We start from the raw sequence: 20,139 nt of genomic DNA, 5'->3' as shown, positions 1-20,139 counted from the left end.
AAAACCTGATTTTCTCCTCTCTCTCCAACGCAATCTGTGTGTGTCACATCCATTCCTTGTTTCTGAATCTGAAGACCCACACATAAATAGTGGATTCAGATATTCTTAACATTAGTTATGTTTTTTGCAAATTTTGATTAAGATTACTCACATTTGCTGTTACCATAAAGCCATTCCATGACATTATCATTTCCAAAATAACATGAGCTATTGCATACCTAAGCAATGATCAGATTGGGACGTGGTTTGATTTTGTTCAGTAGGTTTATAAATGCTCCTGTGGGCACTCCAGCCTTTGCCACATGATTTTCCTGTGCTTGACATCGGTAAGGGTCTGGATTTGATAATCCTCTGATGTAAAGGAATAGGACAGTATATTATCATACATGAAGGCATGGAATTGCCTTTTCACAGTAGCTGACAGAAAATAAACTAATCCATGTTCACTGCAGAGCATGGAAAAAAGGAAATTCTCAGGCTGAAGGAAGAAGACAAACCACCTGCTGAAGGCTGTCTTTTGAAATAAGCAAAAACCCCTATTAAAGGAGAGGCTGCAAGACCTCAGTTTTAGGGAGAGTTCATTTGTTTTCAGGATTGTCTTAATTAGCAATGCAATGATGTAAATAGTTCCAAGAGCCACATCGTCACTAGTATATAAAAAGAATCAGAAACTGGAAGTACTCACTTTTTTTTAGTATTTAAATTATGTTTAATGGAAATGTTCAACCAAAAAAAAAAAAAAAAGGCAGCAAATCATCCATTGCACAGGTTTTTTTTTTTTTTAAGTATCATTTAATAATGAGATTTATACTCCACTTCGGTCTTGTCTCTCCTTCTGTAATTAAATGCTGTCAAAAGCAGTAGTATCAGATGTCATAGTTTTCAGGGTTACAAATTCAAGAATCTCTTCTTTTTTTTTTTGACCTAGCAAATCAAATTGTGGTCTGTAAATGCAAAAAAAAAAAAAGTTTTGAATATGTAATTTGAATTACTTAAAAGTGTTTCAATTAATGATCTGTAACAGAAAAAAGTGTTATATATTTAATTTTAATTACTTTAAAGTATGTCAATTTGTGCACTAGTCACTTGTACAGCATATTCATTTTCTTAGACCTTATTACCTAAGACTGCACAGAGTTAAACAGTTTCCAAGTATTATAATGGTCAATCCCATACCCAGACTCTGTCTTTGACTCACACCCTCCAAAGCCAGTTTCAATTTCATGAATTTAAACAGTTTCCAAGTGTAATAATGGTCAATCCCATACCCAGACTCTTGTCTTTGACTCACACCCTCAAAGCCAGTTTCAATTTCATGAATTTAAACAGTTTCCAAGTGTAATAATGGTCAATCCCATACCCAGACTCTTGTCTTTGACTCACACCCTCAAAGCCAGTTTCAATTTCAAGATGAGCAGTCCTGATTAAATGTGAGGTTCCAGTTTTGACCTAATACACATATGCTATCAAGTGGTGGTAACTGTTCTGTTATGGTAAAGAAAAAACCAAAATCTTCTTTTAAGAACAGTAACCTTTATTCTGATTTGATGTCCTCCCAGTCTCCTTCTTGTTTAATTTTTCACGATGCCTATTGCTCAGAAAAGCCCTGGCAGCTTTCACTGCAAGTGCCTTGGAGACTCCCCAAGGGCAGGCATTCTTTGGTTCACTGGAGTCTGGAAGTGTCACTTCACCATAGATGTCTCTCCAGGTGACACATTTCAGGATTTCTTGTTTTGACAGTAACTGATACACTTCTCCAGTATAAACTGTTGGTACAGTTCAATATAGAACTTCTTCACTGTGTAGTGTTTGTTTTCTTTTCTTTTTCTTCCTCAATATTTGAATATATTCTAGCTCCGTGTGAGGAGGATGATGTGGAGGATGAGCTGGGCACAGAGCCTGCAGACACAGAAGGGCAGGCAGGTGAAGAGGGAGACACGGGTGCAGAGCTGGACGATGGTAGGGTACCACTGTGCAGCCTTTAAACCTGTTGTGTGAACACCATGTATTGGCAATGAACACTTTGCATGAGGGTACTTAAACCTGGTCTTATTTTTAGAGGTGTGGGAGTTTGTTTCAAATATCTGAGAGGGAGCCAGGAGTGAGGGACAAAAAGAAAGAGAAGAACTTCAATGTCCTGGATTATGTAATGGATTTCTCACGTCCTCTCACCACATATCTTGTGTCTGTATTCAATACTAATCCCAATGAATAACAGAAGTAAGTTTGTGAAAGGTCCATAATACTGTCAGAATGCTTCCCCTGCTATTGTAAAATTAACTGCATATGACAGAAAACATGGAAAATTTTCCAGAGAACTGATAAGGCAGGACTTCAGTTACTGATTTAACTCTTTGTACTAACAGTCCAATCATTTACTGCTTACATTTACTGCTTAAATGACTAATGATCACACCAAAAAAAAGGAGTGAACGTTTAAGTGTTCAGGTTATGAAAGTGGTTAGCACCATGTGACTAGAAAGTACCATGTCCTGATGGACTTGTATCCAAGTTCTCTTGGTTTTTTCCATCCATGATCAGACGACATCGCATCTGATGCAGAAGCAGAGTTTCGCTTACGTCAGAGTGCTGGACAAGGGGCAGAGCTAAAAGTCTCTGAGGATGAAGAAGAAGCAGAAGGTGCTTCCTGCAGTGTGACAGAAGGTAATCACCTTCTCTTTAGAGCTTGAACGATGTTAATTGCATTTAAGATAGTCTATACAGTTATGGGATTTAGGAGAACAGGGTCTCTTGGATTTGAACCATCTCACGGCTCTCAGTGGCAAGGTCTGTGCTTGCATGAACATTTTGAGAAGAATATTCTGAATCCATTAATCACAGCTTTGTAAAATGTGAGAAGCTTTCTAACTGCTTTTTTGTTGTAGAAGTTGTTATTAAAAAGCTTGTACCGTTTTGGACATTTAAAAATTTTTGTTGTGTTCCAGATGTCCAATCTAAAATTTGTAAAAAGCCGAGAAATTTGTCGCTTCTTCCTGTGTGCAACATTAAAAAAATTGTAGACTGTTAATGGTTTATGTATTTTTGGAACATTTTTCCTTTCCCTAGATCCATGCAAGCCATCCATCCCTATCCAGCCCTCTAGTGACAGTGTTCTTCCTCTGTCTCCAGCTGCTAGTCCCAAAGCAAACCAAGCAGAGGTAAGAAAGGGAGTCTTTGACATTTTCTACTTAGCACCTGTAGTTCAATAAAACAGTTTGTTGGATAAACTAATGAGGACTGACAGCAGGGGGCTCTCCTTCTTTCCTGTCTCTAAGATTTATGTTGATCTTGAAATCTGACTTCATTTAGACTTAAAATATAATGTATACTATCTTTTTTTCCTATCTTCAGAGTGTAGAGGCTCTATCACAGCCACACAAGTTCCTATCACAAAGCCCCAGGCAGAATTATACAGAATATTTCATTTCCGTGAGCATCTAGCCTTTATCACATAGGTATATGTGATAAATGTAGGGAGCCATAATAAGGGGTTTGCTGTTTGGCCTGGTCTGGCTGTCTTTGTTGTGCCAAAAGCAGATTCTGTGCAGTTGCAATTGGAAATTACAGTAGTAACCAAAGCAGTGCCTCTTTGTTCCAGAGCTCAACACAGTTCAGCTTAAGGAGGTGAGGCATGTCAGTGTCGCACTGTCATGTTGTCAGCCCACGGAGTCAACTTGCAAATGTACTGCAGTGTGTAAGAGCTGGAAGTGCATGACCCTTAAAATGTTCAATTCAAATTTTCCCTTCCAGATGTTTTGGGTTTTTTTGGGTTTTTTTTTAAGGAATTGCTAAAATATTGTTTTGGAGAGTTTTGGCATAGACCAGTTTACTTTTACAGTGGGCTGTGTGGTTTGCTGACAGCAATTGCTGACAGCATTCACTTTCTAGTAAAATAAAGTTTGTTTTTTTGATGGCCATCTAGTGATTCTATCAGACAGTTATTGTTTAGCAGGCATACTTTAAGACATTAAATTATTATTGTGATACTTGGATGGTTTCCTTATTTTTAGCTCTGTTAAAAGGAAAAAAAAAAAGGAACTGTATTTTCATGTGCTCAGATTAATATTGCCCTTTTTCATTTTTCTCTAGGATGTAGAAGATCCCCTGGCTGAAGTGTGCCGTGCAATAAAATCCCCAGAGCCACGCTTTTTTCCTGAGCCTTTCGTTCTTGAGGAAAGACCAAAGGATGAAGTTCCCAAAGAGAGGAAAGTTAAGAGCCCTTTGGTGCCACCATCTCCAGTGCTGTCCCAGCCGGTTGCATCACCAGAAGCCATTGCACCCCCATCACTAGCAGAGTCTCAGCCAGGAGCACCAGCACTGGCCTCATCCCCAGCATCTGCTCAAATGCCTATTTGTTCCCAGCCTTTGCCTTCTGCTGAAACATCCATTCCATCCCCAGTGGAGCCTCCAGTATGTTTCCAACCTGTCCCAGCCTTAACATCTACTCCTTTAGCCAAATTGGCCCTTAGGGGCCAGGACGGTGAGGTGGAAAAACTGGGGAGCCCCACAACTGCAGAAGAAGCCCTGAAACGGAGCAGCCTTGTGGAAGAGTTCTGGATGAAGAGTGCTGAAATCCGACGGAGCTTAGGGCTCACCCCCGTGGACAGAAACAAACGCTCAGAGAGCAACTTCACTGTGTCTGCTCTGGAGACAACTCCTCAGAAGACTTTCAATAGCAGGAATATTTCAGGGGATGAAAGGATCCATCCTGTGAAGCCCCAGCCTTCCCCCAGAAGACAGGGACTATCCAAGTTAGAAAATGAGCAGATTTCTCTGCTCACTCCAAAGTCTCCATCAGAAAAGGAGCTAAGGATTTCCAGTGAAGTACGGGGAGATGTATCCAGCAGCTCTGGGCTTGGCCTTCAGGAGAGCTCATCTAACATGAGAACTATGGCTAGCCAGAGCTTCAACACTTCCGACTCCACCATGCTAACTCCTCCATCGAGCCCGCCCCCACCTCCTCCTCAGAACGAGGAGCCGGCCACGCTGCGTAGGAAGAGGTACCAGGCACTCTGGCAGAATGAGGTAGAAGCCAGGTCACCTCCAACGCCAGCATCAACGCCTCCTGCTCCCCGACACCAGGAGCCGGCCCCTCCTGCCAAGGAGTCCCCCCCGGCCAAGAGAGACGACGTGCGGAAGTCGTTCGCAGAGAGCGTGGATGAAATTCCGTTTGCTGATGATGTGGAAGACACGTATGATGACAGGACAGAGGACTCAAGCCTTCACGAGAAGTTCTTTACACCTCCTACCAGTAGGCCAAGGCCAGAGAAATCACATCTTTTGCCCTTGGTCAGAGAAAATGGTGGTCCACCCTCAATGGAAGGAGGGGTTCACCATAAGAAGAGAGTGTTCCCTGACATTTCTGTGGAGGCCAAGGAGATTGCTGAAGAAAGAATGAGAGCCAGAGAGAAGTCTGTCAAGAGCCCAGCACTACGTGATGCCATGGCTAAGCATTTGTGTAAGATGAAAGATACGGAGATGACTGCTGCTGCTGCTGCTGGGGCCACAAGGGCACGAAAGGCATCTTCCATGCCCTTGAAGACCAAAGAGTTGTTTTATGAGTCTCCAAAGCATTTGGCCTTGAAATTAGCAGAGGGATCCACACGAAAACATAATTCTGCTACTGAGAAGTACTCCACTCCTCCTGCTGACATGGCTGGACCTGAAGGGTCTGTCAGCTCTTCAGAAGGCTCCAGTGGGAAGAGTAAGAAAAGAAGTTCCCTCTTCTCTCCTCGTAAGAACAAAAAGGAGAAGAAATCCAAAAACGATAGCAGACTTTCTGACAAATCTAGTGGTGGGACAGAGGAAGCAACAAAGCCTAGGTCGTTATGGAAGTCTGTTTTCTCTGGCTATAAGAAAGACAAGAAGAAAAAGGCTGATGAGAAATCTTGCCCAAGTACTCCCTCAAGTAATGCCACTGTGGATTCTGGCAAGCATAAACCTTCTCCACTGATTACAGCTGCAGGTATAACAGATAGGTGCCTCTGCACTGTGCGCTTTTCCTACTTTTCCGAGGTGTCCTTGAAAGTAGTTTTGGTTTGCTTTGTCGTTCAGCTCCTGTGCTGAATGCTGCTGCTCCCCAGTGTCAGATGGGCAGAGCAGGGTAAGTGCTGAGGACTGGATTTGTGTTTCTGCATTCTGATAGAATCCACTGGAAAAAAAATGGAACCCTAAGTAAAAACTTAACTGTCAGTATGTACAAGGTACATCTTTTTTATGTCTTAGATTTGAGAAATAAGCATCATTTGTTGGAATTTGTGACATTTCATCCCTACTTTAAATCTGATCTTCATCTTGTCTTTGGCCGATCTTTTCTTTCTTTCCACCTGGCTCCATGGAAGCTGAAGACTGCAGAGATGCTGTTATTCCTGTTCTCAGTAATCTGGTGGCTGTCTGCTGATCTCTGAAGGAGGGAGTTGGTAGCCTCCTGTAAATCTTCACATGCCCACCAGTTGCAGGCAGAAATGTTTAGTGGCAAGTTGGGATACAGAAAAGAAGTTACCCATAAATGGGGTTAAAAGCAAACATGTTACCTTTCTCTGGCATTGTATAAACAGGCAAAACAGAGCCAGCTGCTGTCAAACCAAGTGCTGTATCTCTCCTAAGAGCATGGATACAGCACAGAAAGTGAACTACGATCATTATTTCTAACAGCATTTGAAGAAAGTGATACTCTCTAAGAACAACTCAAACTCATGCTGGTCATTTTGTGGAGCAGGGTTTCTTTGATCCCTCCCAGGCAAAACAACTGACACTGACATAAAAGGACTGAGTATTTTTGGTGCTCAAACAACCTACAGCTGAGCTCAGAAGAGTTTACAGAAAGGATTGTTACCACTTCTCTAACTTTCCCTTTTTATTCCCAACCTCACAGATTTACAGCTCCGTCAACACCTGAGTTTCTCAGAGGACTCTGACCTCTCCAGTGACGATATTCTGGAACGCTCCTCCCAGAAGTCCAAACGAGAGGTACGTAGGTGGGAAATGCATTTTAGATGGATCTAACACCAGTCAGATCACAGACTCAGAGAATCCCATCAGAAACGTAGGTGATTAATGTTGTTGTTTTTACTCTTTCTCCCATGGAGCAGGTTTTCCTGTAAGTCGGCTGACTGTCCTATCTAAAATAAGATAGTTTCACTTGTTTCCGTGATTATAAGCTACTCTGCACTGTTATTGTAAGAAGGATCCATTGTCTCACTGTCCCATTACTTTACTGGTGTTCTGGTTTAGGGCAAATTTGGGAGTCCCCCCAGAAAGCAAACCTGCATGGCCCCTCCCCACACCTGGTTTGGGAAGAATTTCCCAAACTGCCTAGCTAAACTAACTAACGAGCAAAAGCAGGAGCAAGAGCAAAAGCAGCACTGTGTACTGCGCCGTCTGTGTCCGGCAGACCGTGGGGGAGTGAGCAGGCTGATAACAAAACAAAACTTCACTTTTCAGAGCCAGTCTTGAAGGCACAGAACATAATATCCAGCATAAACAGGACAGATGACTGGGGATACAAGCATCATAATGTCACCCTAGGACAACTGGGCGCTAAAAGGAGATGGACTGGCCTGAAGTCTCCTGGGTATTCCTTTTTCCCCTGTGTAGAAACAGGATTTTGTTCCCCATTTTTCTAGTCAGTGGGAACTCCACCAGACTGGCACAGCTTCTCAAATGTGATGGATAGTGGCTTAGAACCTTTCTCTGCCAGTTCCTTCAGAACTTGTGCACCTGTAGGTGCCTTTAATGTTCTCAAATGTGACTTTCTCCTACATGGGCAGTTCCTCATTCTCCCAGCCCCTTCTGTGACTGGGATGCTGTGGCTGGAGCCACTTGCTGGTGAAAATCAAGGCAAAGTTAGAGCACCTCAGCCTTTTCCATGTCCTGGATAACCAGATTTCCAGTTTCCTTCTGGAGAGGGCCCATGTTTTCCCTAGTCTTCCTTTATCACTGATGTACCTATAGAAGCTTTCCTTGTTGCCATTGATGTCCCTGGGCAGATTTAATTCTGTCAGGGCCTTAGCTCTCCTAGCCTGATCCCTGGCTGCAAGGAGAAATTCTCTGTATTCCTCCCAGGCTACCTGCCTTTGCTTCTACCCTCTGTAGACTTCCTGTTTCAGGAAGCCCCTTGCTCATCCACACAGACCTTCCAGCATTTTTGCCTGATTTCCTCTTTGTTAGGATGCATTGCTGCTGAGGTTGGAGGAGGCAATCCTTAACCAGCTTTAACCAGCTTTCTTGAGCCCCTCCCCTCTCCAGGGCTTTATCCCATGGCACTCTACTAAGCAGATCCATGAAGAAGCCAAAGTCTGTTCTCCTAAAGTCCAGGGTAGAGAGCTTGCTGTGCACCCTCCCTACTGGCCTAAGGATCTAGAATACTGATTTAGTTTAATTGCACACATTTATATGTGGAAAATGTATAGTGAAAGCAAGGTTTTAAAGCTAGTTGTTTTTAAATTATTTAATTCATTTTTAGAATGTAACTATTAATGCAAAAACAAGAGAATAACTTAAGGAACTGTTTGATCATAGTAATGAAGAATCCTGCTTTCATTCCCGAGAGCCTCTAAGCTCTGCTAGACAGAATTGGCAAGGTTTGGAGGAATACGTAGAGATTTTATTGACCCCACAGAACACTAAGGCTCTTCTGGTACACCAAAATGAAAACTGTGTTCCCACTGTTCTTTCCTGGTGGTGCCTAGTACACATGTTAAAAAAACTCAAGAAGAAAAGAGCCTCTGGGAAGGAAATGTCACAGGCACAGTGGCCTGTGCCTCCTGTGTCAAACCTGTCATCCCATGTGCACAAATCAATCTCAGATGCCAAGCTGATCCTTGGCTGAGATGGCAAAGGTGTGGAAGTACTGCAAATTGAAGTGTCATATGAAATGCTTTCTAAGTATATATAGTAGAATGAACTAGAATAGCTAATGAATGAATTTAAGGCTGGTGGAAGAAATTGATGAACTAAATAGGAATTTTCCATATTTACTTATCTCTCTTTTAATCTCTTTCCCTAGTTGGTCTAGATCTCATCTGAGAGGAAGATTATTTTGTTTTTATTTTATTCCCTTTTTTTTCTCCCCCTTCCATTCCCCCTTGCATGCCCTCAAGGCGTTTCATGAGAAATTCTGCATTATCCAAGAGATGCAGAAGAATGAGGTACCTGGGGCCAGCAGTGGACAGATACCCAATACCTGGGGTTCAGATAAGAGTTACAGAGTTTTTGGTCTGCCTTGATGGTCAGTTTTTCTATGCTGGGCCACTTAGATTTGAAATGGCTTTTGCAGAAAGAAAGATCACATCTCTAAGCACAGGAGGGGATGATAAATGACAGTGGCAGATGCCTGAAATCCTCATACTGAAAATATCTCACAAGCTCTGCCAAGGGTCTGGTGGCAGTGTCTCGTTTTCACTCATTTGCTGTTGCTGAAGTTACATTAAGAATTTATTTACCCAGCATCTGCCTGTTTTCTTAAGAATAGTTTTGAGAATGTATTTATTTAGTGGCTATGGATCTGAAAACTTGACTTACCTCATTTTGTTGCATCCTATCCAAGGATGTAGAATATACACGCAAACACTGGAATGCCTTGCTGTCAAAAGAAATGTAGCCAAACTTCGAGTCTGACCAAGCTGGGTTTGTACTGGTTTGGGGTGGGAGTTGTATTTTTTAAGTTATAACCTGCCTGCTACTTTATATGGGTAAGAGCTGACTTACTGTTTGCTACTTAACTTTTATGTGAACCCCTTCTCCAAACTGAAATCCTGTTCGTGCTGCTTTTTTGGTAATGTAGTGAGCTTGCTTCCCAGACAGCCTGCTCTGTTTAGCCTGCTCTTTGTGATCAGCAGTGAATTAATTCAGTGTTGTTTAATGTGGTGTCTTTCAAGAGAAGCATCTCGTAAAGACCTCCTAACGTGAGCGCCCCGTGGGTGTTGTGTTTGTAGCTGTATTGTCACCATGTGTGTGTTTGTCATTGTTCCTGTACAGTTGTGGTGTTGTGCTCAGGTGTTCACCACCACAGGTAGCTTGCTTTTTCCTGGAGCCTGCAAACATGCTGGCGTTGTTCTCTGGCTTCTCGTTTGTGACTGGTTTTAGTTAACTGAATGTGAGAGTGCAAAATGCTGTCTGTTTGCCCAGAGTGGCACAATGCCTTCTGGACTTCATGACATGAAGGGAAATTTACCTCCCTTCTTAGCAAATAAAGCTAAGTGCTTTACTTGCCTTACCTTTGGGTACAGGGTAGCATAGAATGTCCTTGGCTACAGTAAGTAGTGATTTCCCCCTACTTTTTCTGCTCCTTTCACCCTCCAATTTTAGCTCCTCAAGATCTTTGGAGGCTCTCCTTTTAGACAAGGAGGTTCCATTACTGCAGGGCACATAACCCACTCTGAGCCCATCTGGTGTTTCTTAGTTCATGAAGCAGTGAATAAAATTTATGATGTTGGTTAAATGTCAATTATCATTTCTATGAAAGAGAGATAATTTAAAACTCTAGAATAAACACAACTCCTAGGAGAGACTGTAAATCGGAATGTAAGTGGAGAGTTGTGTGACAGAGTAATACACGGTTGACCAAGCCAGTTCAAGCCAAAATATGTTCCAGAAATAAGCCATTATTCCAAATCTTAAGCCAGAATTTCATAGTCATACAGGTAGACAAAGGCCAAATAATTCCTCTAGAAAAATGTATTTCCAAGTTGACCGTATCTTCAAGGAGGCTGCCAAAGCTAATTGCCTTCAGGAAAGTGCTAGAAACTTGGTTTTGTGGCCAGAAGTTCCATTGTGCTCCCTCAGTCTGGGTCACGTTCAGCATTTGCACAATTTTGTTTCATGTAAAAACCACTTTGTTTTATTACTGTGCATCTGTTTTCAATGTTGAACTGATTTTGCTTCATTTTGTGCATTTTTTTTTTATTTTTCTCCCTTTACCATTCCCCCTTTAAAGTCGATCTATGTACCACACGCCTTGGCATTCAAGAGATCATACTCGTCAAAGGTAGTGTCTCCCTTCCCACTAGTTGGCCATTGTTGCATTGCATGTCCCCCTGTACATTATTAACCCATTGAACCCATAGCTCCGACCACATGTGCACTAACATCAACACTGACTGTGCATGCCTGAGATGTTAGCAGACATGGGCAGCAAATTCTTTGCAGAGGATGTCTCCCGAAAATGCGTTAGGCTCCGAAATGTCTGGTTGGAATGCGTGCGTTTATCAGTGCACCGCTGTGCAGTGATGTGGATGATCTGTGAGCTTCAGAACAAATTGGTTTTCAAGATACTTAAATATGTTTGCATATTCTTCTTTTTTAATACTTTGAATGTGAGTTCAAATGAATCATCACACTTCAATCAGCAGCTTTCAAAATTGCTGAGTTGGCTCAGATCTTAGTGAAATTCTGTATCAAGCTAAAATCAAGGCAGAAGTTGCTGCTTTCTGAAATTTTTATTGTCTTGTCTTTGCAGTCACAACAGTGTTACACGGGACAGAAAGGTCATGTGCTCTGTCTCCTTACCTTCTAATTTGAGTACCATCGTGGATTTGTGTTTTCAAAAAAGAAAGAGTAAAGTGTGAACTTTTAGAAGCTTTAATAGTGGTGCTTGCCAGTGACCAACCTGAGGGATTTTTAATTAAGCTGTAATCATACCTTAAACTCTGTTCTCTGAGAACCATCAACAGAGGTAGGCTGACCAATGTGGCAGCACAATAACTAGATCAAGCAAATTTCAGGGTGGTGTGACATAACATTCTCTTCTTGAAGTTGACTGTCCATGAAGGAGATTGCTTTCCAGAAGTGGAAGACACATGTTTACAGCAGCCCCTTAAAGCTTACATACATATACATGAGAAAAGAGGCTTTTTCTCCACTGTAGTTTACTTAGTGCAGTTGTCACGTTTTTTTGGCACTCTTAAATCTCTTTGAGAGAAAGAAAAAAGAAAGCCTTTCTAGATTACGATATATCCAACTAGCGTATCTGGTAAGATCCTGAACCAAATTTCAGTAATGTTAAAAAGACATATTCTTAAACTAGTTTCACTGACAGAAAAAAAGAGGAAATACCCTTCTATTTTTATAAATACAGATTTTCTCCTTTGTGGATGGCTTCTGGTGGTGCAATAGTGTACATTAGTCTATAGTAATTTCTTAGCTTACACTGCTGTAACTGTTCATGTAGACAAGCCTTTACCATCTTTTAAAATGAAATCAAGGGGACCCCTATCAAGATGAACCCTCTTCATAGTACTCATTGATTTATCTAAATCCGTTTGGCTAAATTTATTGAGAAACTAAAATTACTGAGAATAAAAACTGGTTTGATCTTTGGGAGAGGTTTAATATAGCAGTAGAAGGCAGGGGTGGGATGTCATATAAAATCACAGCTTTGCAGCTGGCTTAAATGCTTCTTCACTCCTGATTTGATCCTGAAATTGTTGCTCACTGCACTGTGAACACCTTTGCCTACAGAAGCTTGACTTTTGACACAGCCATGGCAAAGACAGAACACCTCCCTTCTGAGATTTTTGGAAGAGAAAATGGTCATCCCTAGCCCCATATGCCTGAGCAAGTAAATAAGATCTGCTGCTGTTTTTCCTTCCTTCAGAGGGCCTACACAGAAGAGGAGCTGAACGCCAAGCTGACGCGGCGAGTACAGAAAGCTGCCCGCAGACAAGCCAAGCAGGAGGAGCTAAAGAGGTTACACAGAGCTCAGGTAGCGTCTCACAAGCCTCTTGTCATGGCACACAGGCAACTCTGTGTGAAAGCACCCTGATCCTGACGTTCCTCTGAGTGTATCAGAACAGAATCCTCTTCTTTCTACATGAGTGCTCCTGCTCCCTCTTTCAAATTTCATGTCATTCCACAGAGAAGTGAAGGATGGCTGAAACTTATCATGAGAGTTTTACAGTGAGAAAAATAATGCCTATAACACCTTTCTAGCAACTATCATGCACTGAATGGAACAGTGATACTCAGATGATGCCTGAAGGAGCTGCACCTATCATTGCTTTGCTAGGTTATGCTGGTGGGTGATGTGTTATCAAATTAACCTTTAATTACCAGAGAGACTGCAGTAAAACTGCTAACAGCATCTACAGGTGATGGAGTTTGTCAAAAACTCAAGGCAAGTGCTCAGCTGACTGAGTAGCATCACCTTTCAGTTCAGTGTTCAGGAAGGTGATAGGAGTTGTAGCAAATAAGTTAATATCAAGGTGTTTGCAAATTTAAGAGTTAAGATACAACAGGACGGGGAGGATATTGTCACCAGAATCTGTGATGTTTGCTGTTGAAGCAAGGTGTTGTTGAACACAGATACTGGTTTTTGAAAAGGCAAATCTGACTGAAGTGTCTTAGTGCTGGATGTGTGCTGCAGACAGAGCAGGAGAACTACTTTGGTGAGGTTCTGCTCCATTCTTCTCTGAACAGATTATCCAGCGGCAGTTGGAACAAGTGGAAGAGAAGCAGAGGCAACTCGAGGAGAGAGGAGTTGCTGTGGAGAAGGCCCTTCGAGGAGAAGCAGGTATCCATCACAACTTGGTTTGGTCTTCCATGTTTTCTTATCAAGTGCTTGTGCAGTATTCCGTAGCTGTTTGGATTTTAGAGGCAATTGAACCATTATAGCCTAGAGACCGATCCCAATGTGAATCCCTTCCTCCTTTTCTACTATCTTTTTGAGGCCTTGTTTTTCCTGTGTTTCTTCTAATTCTGGGACTTCCCTATTGGCAGAGACTTAGATCATTTACCTTTGCCTGAGGTGTAGGAGGTAATTCTGCAGCTACTACTAATGGCTGTTTCTGCTGGATCCTACAGCTAGAAAATTGCAGGGGTTTCGCAGCTGCCATTCACACAGAGTTGTCCCAGTAAGACAACCCTGTTTGTGTGTTAAGGAAATAATTGTGGAATGGTGTGTGCTTCCTCTGTTGTGTTGGATTATCAAGGTAGTGTCCTTACAAGGGACCATCACAGAACATCTTCCTCACTGCACAGCCCAGCACACTGGCTACTTCTGACAAAGTTGTGCAGAACAGAAATGCACATGTGTACTGAAAGGTATCCATGTCAAGCTGTTAAAACAAATGTTGTGTGTACTTGAAATTAAATTAAATGAGTGGCATCTGATCTGGCAAGCATATCAGTGAAGGAGTACCTGGTTCAGATAATGCTGATAGCAGTATAATGATTTGGGAAAAAAATCCTCAATTTGCAAGGAGTCAAATATCCAACAGGCAAATGCAGTGTGTGTACACCTGACAAGGCCAGGATTACGTACCTGATCACAAGGGTCAGAGTTCAGAAATGGCAACGGTGGAACAGATGTTTGGAACGTGCTTGCTTGTTGCTTGAAGAGCCACATCTATGCCTCTGAAGATGGAGCTTGATTAAGCAGTGAGGTTGCACCAGAGAAAAAGTCTTTTGTGACTTCCTGCCAGTTACTACTCAGCCAGAATTAGGTGTGTCTGGTGCTCCGTAAGGGTGTGCCAAAGAAGCTGGACTGAGTGCTCAGCAAAGCGAATAGGTACTACGAGTGTGAAGAACAGTCTTGAGGACTTCAAACAATATTTATGATCAGGCTGTCTTTATTCATTTGTGGGATCAAAAAAATAGGCTTGTGCAAAATGCCTGTCTTTGCAGGGCTGCCTCCTTCTGTGTGTTCCTCAGTAGCCCCTCTCTGTTCTCTGGCCAGTTACTGCACTTACTAAACCCACCTCCATTGTTTCTAATGGTTCTTTGCATTTTGCTTCTTTTCATCTGGAAGTCCACATAATCTTGATTATTCAGCTGCTGAATGACTTTCATGTAAGACATGCCAGCACAAGTGGGAAGTCTTAGCAGCTGAGAGAATATTATTCATTATAGAGTTTTCTCACTGAAGAATCATAGAATGCCTAAAACACGTCCAGAGAGGACGGAATATGACCAAGAGTAAGAATTACAGTTTTCCATAGGAGACTGCAGAATCTGGATAAATAGCTTCTCATTCCCAGCTCTCCCAAATGGAAGCAGTCTTAGATGAGCTTGTGTATTTGTGAATTTCCTAGAAGAACTATGGAATTGTCCTGCTTTTCAAAAGGGATTTCTTTTCTTCAGGAAGTCTCCCAGGGTATGCTTTGCTCTTGCAAAAGATTTCTATCACCAGGTTATATGTTATTTTTGCAGAAGCTTACCTCTGACATAAAGACTTCACCATCGTAAATTCTTCCAACTGTTTCAGGGGGTTGGACAGAAACACATTCTGTTGGGGTGGGAAAAAACAGCATGTTCTAATCTCTGTTGGCTGAAACACAAGATTATAAATCAATTCCCTGCTTCACCTCTCTAGATCCTCTTGCATGGCCATAGAATCATTTAGGTTGGAAAAGACCTCTAAGATCATGAGTCCAACAATTAACCCAGCACTGCCAAGCCCACCATTAAACCACGTCCCTAAGACGCCACATCCGCACATCCTTTAAATACCTCCAGGGTGGGGTCTCCACCACTGCCCTGGGCAGCCTGTTCCAGGGCTTGACAAACCTTTCCATGGAGAAATGTTTCCTAACATCCAATCTAAACCTCCCCTGGCACAACCTGAGGCCATTTCCTCTTGTTGTGTTACTTGGGAGAAGAGACCACCCCCACCTGGCTACAACCTCCTTTCAGGAAGTTGTAGAGAGCAGTAAGGTTTCCCCTCAGCTGCTTCTTTTCCAGGCATTTTACATGTTTGCAATAAAAATAACTGAATTCCTTCTTTTTGTGATCTGTGGTATCACATTCCATAGAGTTATTTTTTGCCTGCAATATCCACTAATTATTCAAAAGGGAAGTATCATTTTTCTGTCGTCTGCATTGTGACCTAACAGTGACCACCACATTCAGCAAGGACTGCTGTGTAAAGGTGTGGAGTCATGCTCTTGTCTCTGATCAGTCCCTCCCCTAAGGAAACCATGAAAACAAAAGTTCAAAAAGGGAAAGGCAGTGTGTAAAGTGGTGTTGCCATCTAAAAAAAAAAAAATCTCTTTATAAGGTTGTACAAGGAGAAAAAATGGGGAAGCTTGGGAGGTGTGTCTGCTGTGCACTTACTTTGTCCACATAAATAGAGGAGGATTGCAGTAGATCACCAAAATAATGGCTCTTCCATAGGCAGCAGCCAGTATTAACTGTTCTAGGACAATGTATTAGGCTCTGTAATGAGTGGGATTTTTAGGTTCCTTCCATGCAGGGAAAGAAAAAAACACTTATTGATCAGCACTTAAATATGAAGTTTTGGGTAATGTTAATAGTAGTTTCTTACTGCTTAAAAATCCAGACAGAAGAAACAGAATTCTGTAACTTGCAATGATTCTTTTCTTCTTCTATTATCGAAGAAGACAAGTCCATCTGAACTACTTCTCTATGTAGTTTATCATCTTCTAATATATTGCTTCTTAGCAATCTTTTCTATCTGTAAAGAATTGCAATTTTTTCTTTTGTAGAGGTCTTCCACTAACTTTAATTCCTCAAATCTCTCATGTCTGGACCACTTTCCATTTTTAGAAAACAATATTTTTCAGTTCAACTGGTAAGAAGAAAAACCAGTTCTATAGATAAAAATTTATTTACTTAGAAAAATGTTTCTACTTTCTATCCATTTTGCATCATCCTTAATATGTTATTGGCAAGTAACTTATACTGAGAAGATTGTTAATCAGTTTTTCACAGTGATGGCCTGCTGTTTTCCTGAGAGATTACAGCTTTTGATCTTAGCAATAGATATAGGCAGCTCAATATTCTTTCCAGGAATTTCTCACATTATCTGCTATTTGTTGAGGTGGAATATTTATAGGGTGATACTTGCTCTTCAACTAATCAAACTCAGAAACATTTTGGAGGTCACCATCAGTTTCAATTCTGACAAAATAATTGTGCCTTCTTGGCTACCTCCTTGTCTTTTCTTTTTTTTTTCAATTAGCTCAGCCTCAGGCATGCCACAGTTGGTCTTTTATTCTTTCAGAAGCTGAGTGCTCAATCTAACATTTAGTTTCTGATCCAGAAAACTTCACAACCTGTGATTACGTAATTGCCTTAAAGTCTTCTCTCTGATTACCTTTGAAAATCTCAGCCTTTGACAGCTGCATTCATAGCGAGAATGAATGATTAGGAGGGTAAGCTCTATTTCAAGTGGCAGTGTAAGCTCTGTTTCAGGGGGAGGTTTGTCACACACAGGTAGTCTGAGCTCTCATCCCTTGTTTTCCTTCCCTCCCTGCCCCCTTCCTATTGATTGCATCATGGTGTTTCACTACAGTGGTAAACAGGACCTCAATGGAGAGTTTTCTCCGGTGTCCCAAGGGACACCTTGACTGAGTTAATTAACATAATACAATATTACTCATGCAACAGTACTTCGCATTATAGTGCATTCGCCTGTTTGGACATGCTAATGACTTGGATTTCCTCTACGAATTTTTTTTTGTCAATCATTAACTTAAAAATCAGAAATTTCCGGAACCTTTCTTTTATTCCCTCTAGCGTAAACCTTGATAGTCATTTTTAAGAGCTTGGAAAACATCTACTGTCAGATCAATACTGACAAGTTTAAGAGCCACCTCTTTACATCAAATGAATCATATGCAGTGAGAAATATTGCTCTCAGTACTTCTATCTGTCTCCTTCCAATGACATGTTCCACAGTGCTAGACTCGTGGTGCACCTGTCTCTAGCAGCTGTGGAAATGCACGTCTCTGTCCTGAAAACTGCTGTGCAGTTCTTCCCTGGCACAGAGACTGCATGAGCAGGAGCACACAATCCCATCTTCCCACGCCTGAGTGTTTGCCATTCGTGTTGGCACTCAGTGCCTCCCACCTGTGTGCCATACACCATCCTCCACTCACTCACCTCCAAGAAATCAACCCTTACACCTTTCCTGCAGCTGTCCTAAGAAATTACACTGTTTCCTTCTGACACATTGCTCAGCTCCAAAGCAGCAGGATTAATTCTGCTTTTCTCAGCAAGAACAGGAGAGACATCAGTGACAGGTACTGCTGCAAACACAAATAGGTGAAGTGTCTCTTGTAAACTTCTTGATTTTTTCCCCTTGGAAGTCCTCGCCTGCCTGCTGGAAATTTTCTCTTGCTCTTCCCAATATATATGTTTGTGATCTATTTGTGTGTGTGTGTAGATATATGTATATATACAGAGAGACATATAGTGTTTGTATTTATATATGTGCGTGTGCCCACATGTGTAGCTGCCTGTCTCTTGTTTTCCCTTTTTTTGTTTCTATGTCTTTCTCATATATTGCTTTGATTGTATGGGGCTAGGGTGGGTATCTGACTCAATAACTCTGTCTTCACCAATTCCTTGTTGTAGACTATTGGGGAGAGTCTTATTACAGTGACCTCATCGACTTGCATCTGGGTGGTATGTATGGCTGAACCTCCTGCTGGCACTAACCCTGCTGACACCTCTCCCCTCCCTCCCTTCACCTACTTCTCCCATCCTTGGCTCACAAACAAGAAGAAACAGCCCTTGCACATGACTGATGATAGCAGAACCCCTTTTCCAGCTCAGGAACAGGAGATCCTGGCATGTTCCACAAAACTTGTGTAAGGCTCCCTCTTCTCTTTTTCCCAGTCCTGATTTTTTATAAATTTGCTTACTGTTTTCACTCCAGCCACCTTCTCTGCTTGCAGTGGAAGGTCATTCTGGTTTTTTGCTTCTCCTTTGAAAAGTCCAGCTCTATCACTGAAGTTTTCTTTAGGAAAATATTTTAAGACTTTAGGACAGCAGAGCAAACAGCACTGTCAAGGATTAGTCATGCTGTTGCCTCCGTCTTGCCCTTCTGAGGCTTGTTTTTTCCTTCCCAAAAAGCCAGAGTGTGTTGTTGATGTAACAAAACGAAAATGCTCCCTCAAGGGACTTTGAAAACACTTGCAGATGGCACATATGTCTTCTTTCTCGTTTTGTCTTACTGTAAGGTTAGGAAAGAATCTGCTGTTCCAGTCATTTTTTCTGGAACCCAGTTTGCATCATTACAGAGCTATTAAGCTTCTTGCTATGCTATTGCTTTATTACCCCGTTTAGTGCTAAACACACGTTACAGTGTTTAGTTCTCATTTTCACTTAAGAATCTGGTCATCACTCTATACCATGGTTCTGCCCTTGCTTTAATTAATGTTACTTCCTGAGTCGCTTAATAGGTGATTAACTTTTGGGTTGCAAATGATATTTGATTAGCCTTTGCCTATCTTGAAAATTAAAATTTCCTTTGCTAGTTTAACCGCCCAAAATCTGTTCTTACGAACACATCTGTCTGTCAACAGATCCAATAGAAAGCAAACTCTGCTCAGTTGCCTTGTTATCTGAGGGTCTCATTTAGTTTATCTTTCAGAGTAGAAAGTTGCTTGATCTAAGCTGTGTTTTTTTCAGGAGCTGCATTGCAGACCAGCTCTGCAGTGGGAAAGGTCCACACACTCTAGGCCTGATCCAAGACACATCCCTGGAGGTCTTCCCTGATTTCATTGTATTTGATCCTTCAAATATAATCTTGCCCAGGTTTTTAACAGGCATTTTTTCTCCTGCTCCAGAGAGACTGTCCCACATAGTATCTACCTGTACCTGTCTGTTGTGAATCACTCGTGGCACAAAAGACTTTTTTTGAAGAGCATCCACCTGAGTCCAGAATATCCACCCAAGTGCAAGTGTCAGAATGGAAGACTTTCCTCCTTAGATCTAACTTGTTGCCCAGTTCCCCTGTGCTAATTTTGATGTGACAGTCCTCTGCTAGCCCTGTGCTTCATTCACTGTTCAGTCTCTCTGGCGTTCTTTCCTGGGCTATCTCCTGCAGAGAGACTCTGAAATCCTCTTCCTGGTTTTATCCACCAGGGCTGGCCCGTACTCATAACGTGCGTAGAGTAGGAGCTGTAAAAGGGTTGATGCTGAATCACACTTAACAGACCCATATCCCTCTTTAATGCTATCTCCACTACACCTCTCCCTCCTCCTGCCTCTGCTCCTAATGCCTCTTTAGAGACAGCGATCCCATCAAAATCACTAATAGTGGCTTTAAGAAAAGCAAAATAATCTTCACTTAAAGGGACACTGTCACTTAAAACAATTCATTATGCTGCAGAAAATCTTAATTGGAAATGGATTTACTGTTTATCTCTTTGCGTGTTTGCTTTTCCGTTTCTC

The 20,139-nt window shown here is 41.9% G+C and overlaps 1 protein-coding gene and 1 long non-coding RNA gene across 4 annotated transcripts in view; one reads left to right on the top strand and one right to left on the bottom strand.

Moving 5' to 3' along the window:
- The window catches only part of MICAL3 (microtubule associated monooxygenase, calponin and LIM domain containing 3), a 107,067-nt gene that overhangs the window by 71,646 nt on the left and 15,282 nt on the right, over positions 1-20,139 (top strand). For 2 of the 3 annotated variants that reach the window (XM_068191848.1, XM_068191847.1), the window contains 8 exons: positions 1,855-1,959; positions 2,542-2,664; positions 3,067-3,158; positions 4,090-5,965; positions 6,875-6,969; positions 10,937-10,987; positions 12,596-12,703; positions 13,417-13,510. In XM_068191848.1, coding sequence (XP_068047949.1) covers positions 1,855-1,959; positions 2,542-2,664; positions 3,067-3,158; positions 4,090-5,965; positions 6,875-6,969; positions 10,937-10,987; positions 12,596-12,703; positions 13,417-13,510 — 2,544 coding nt within the window. Of the gene's footprint in view, positions 1-1,854; positions 1,960-2,541; positions 2,665-3,066; positions 3,159-4,089; positions 5,966-6,874; positions 6,970-10,936; positions 10,988-12,595; positions 12,704-13,416; positions 13,511-18,315; positions 18,367-20,139 lie in introns of all 3 variants that reach the window. The other variant, XM_068191846.1, reaches the window with a different exon arrangement.
- LOC137474853 (uncharacterized) lies at positions 1,056-1,499 on the bottom strand. Its single transcript, XR_010999530.1, has 2 exons — positions 1,367-1,499; positions 1,056-1,181 (listed from the first exon to the last, which is right to left on the bottom strand). It is a non-coding gene; the product is annotated as an uncharacterized lncRNA (long non-coding RNA).

This window comes from Anomalospiza imberbis, chromosome 5, assembly GCF_031753505.1.
Source record: "Anomalospiza imberbis isolate Cuckoo-Finch-1a 21T00152 chromosome 5, ASM3175350v1, whole genome shotgun sequence".
In the NCBI taxonomy this organism is placed as follows: domain Eukaryota; kingdom Metazoa; phylum Chordata; class Aves; order Passeriformes; family Viduidae; genus Anomalospiza; species Anomalospiza imberbis.
The sequence above is the reverse complement of the archived record's forward strand: the minus strand, read 5'-3'. Positions and strand labels throughout refer to the sequence as shown.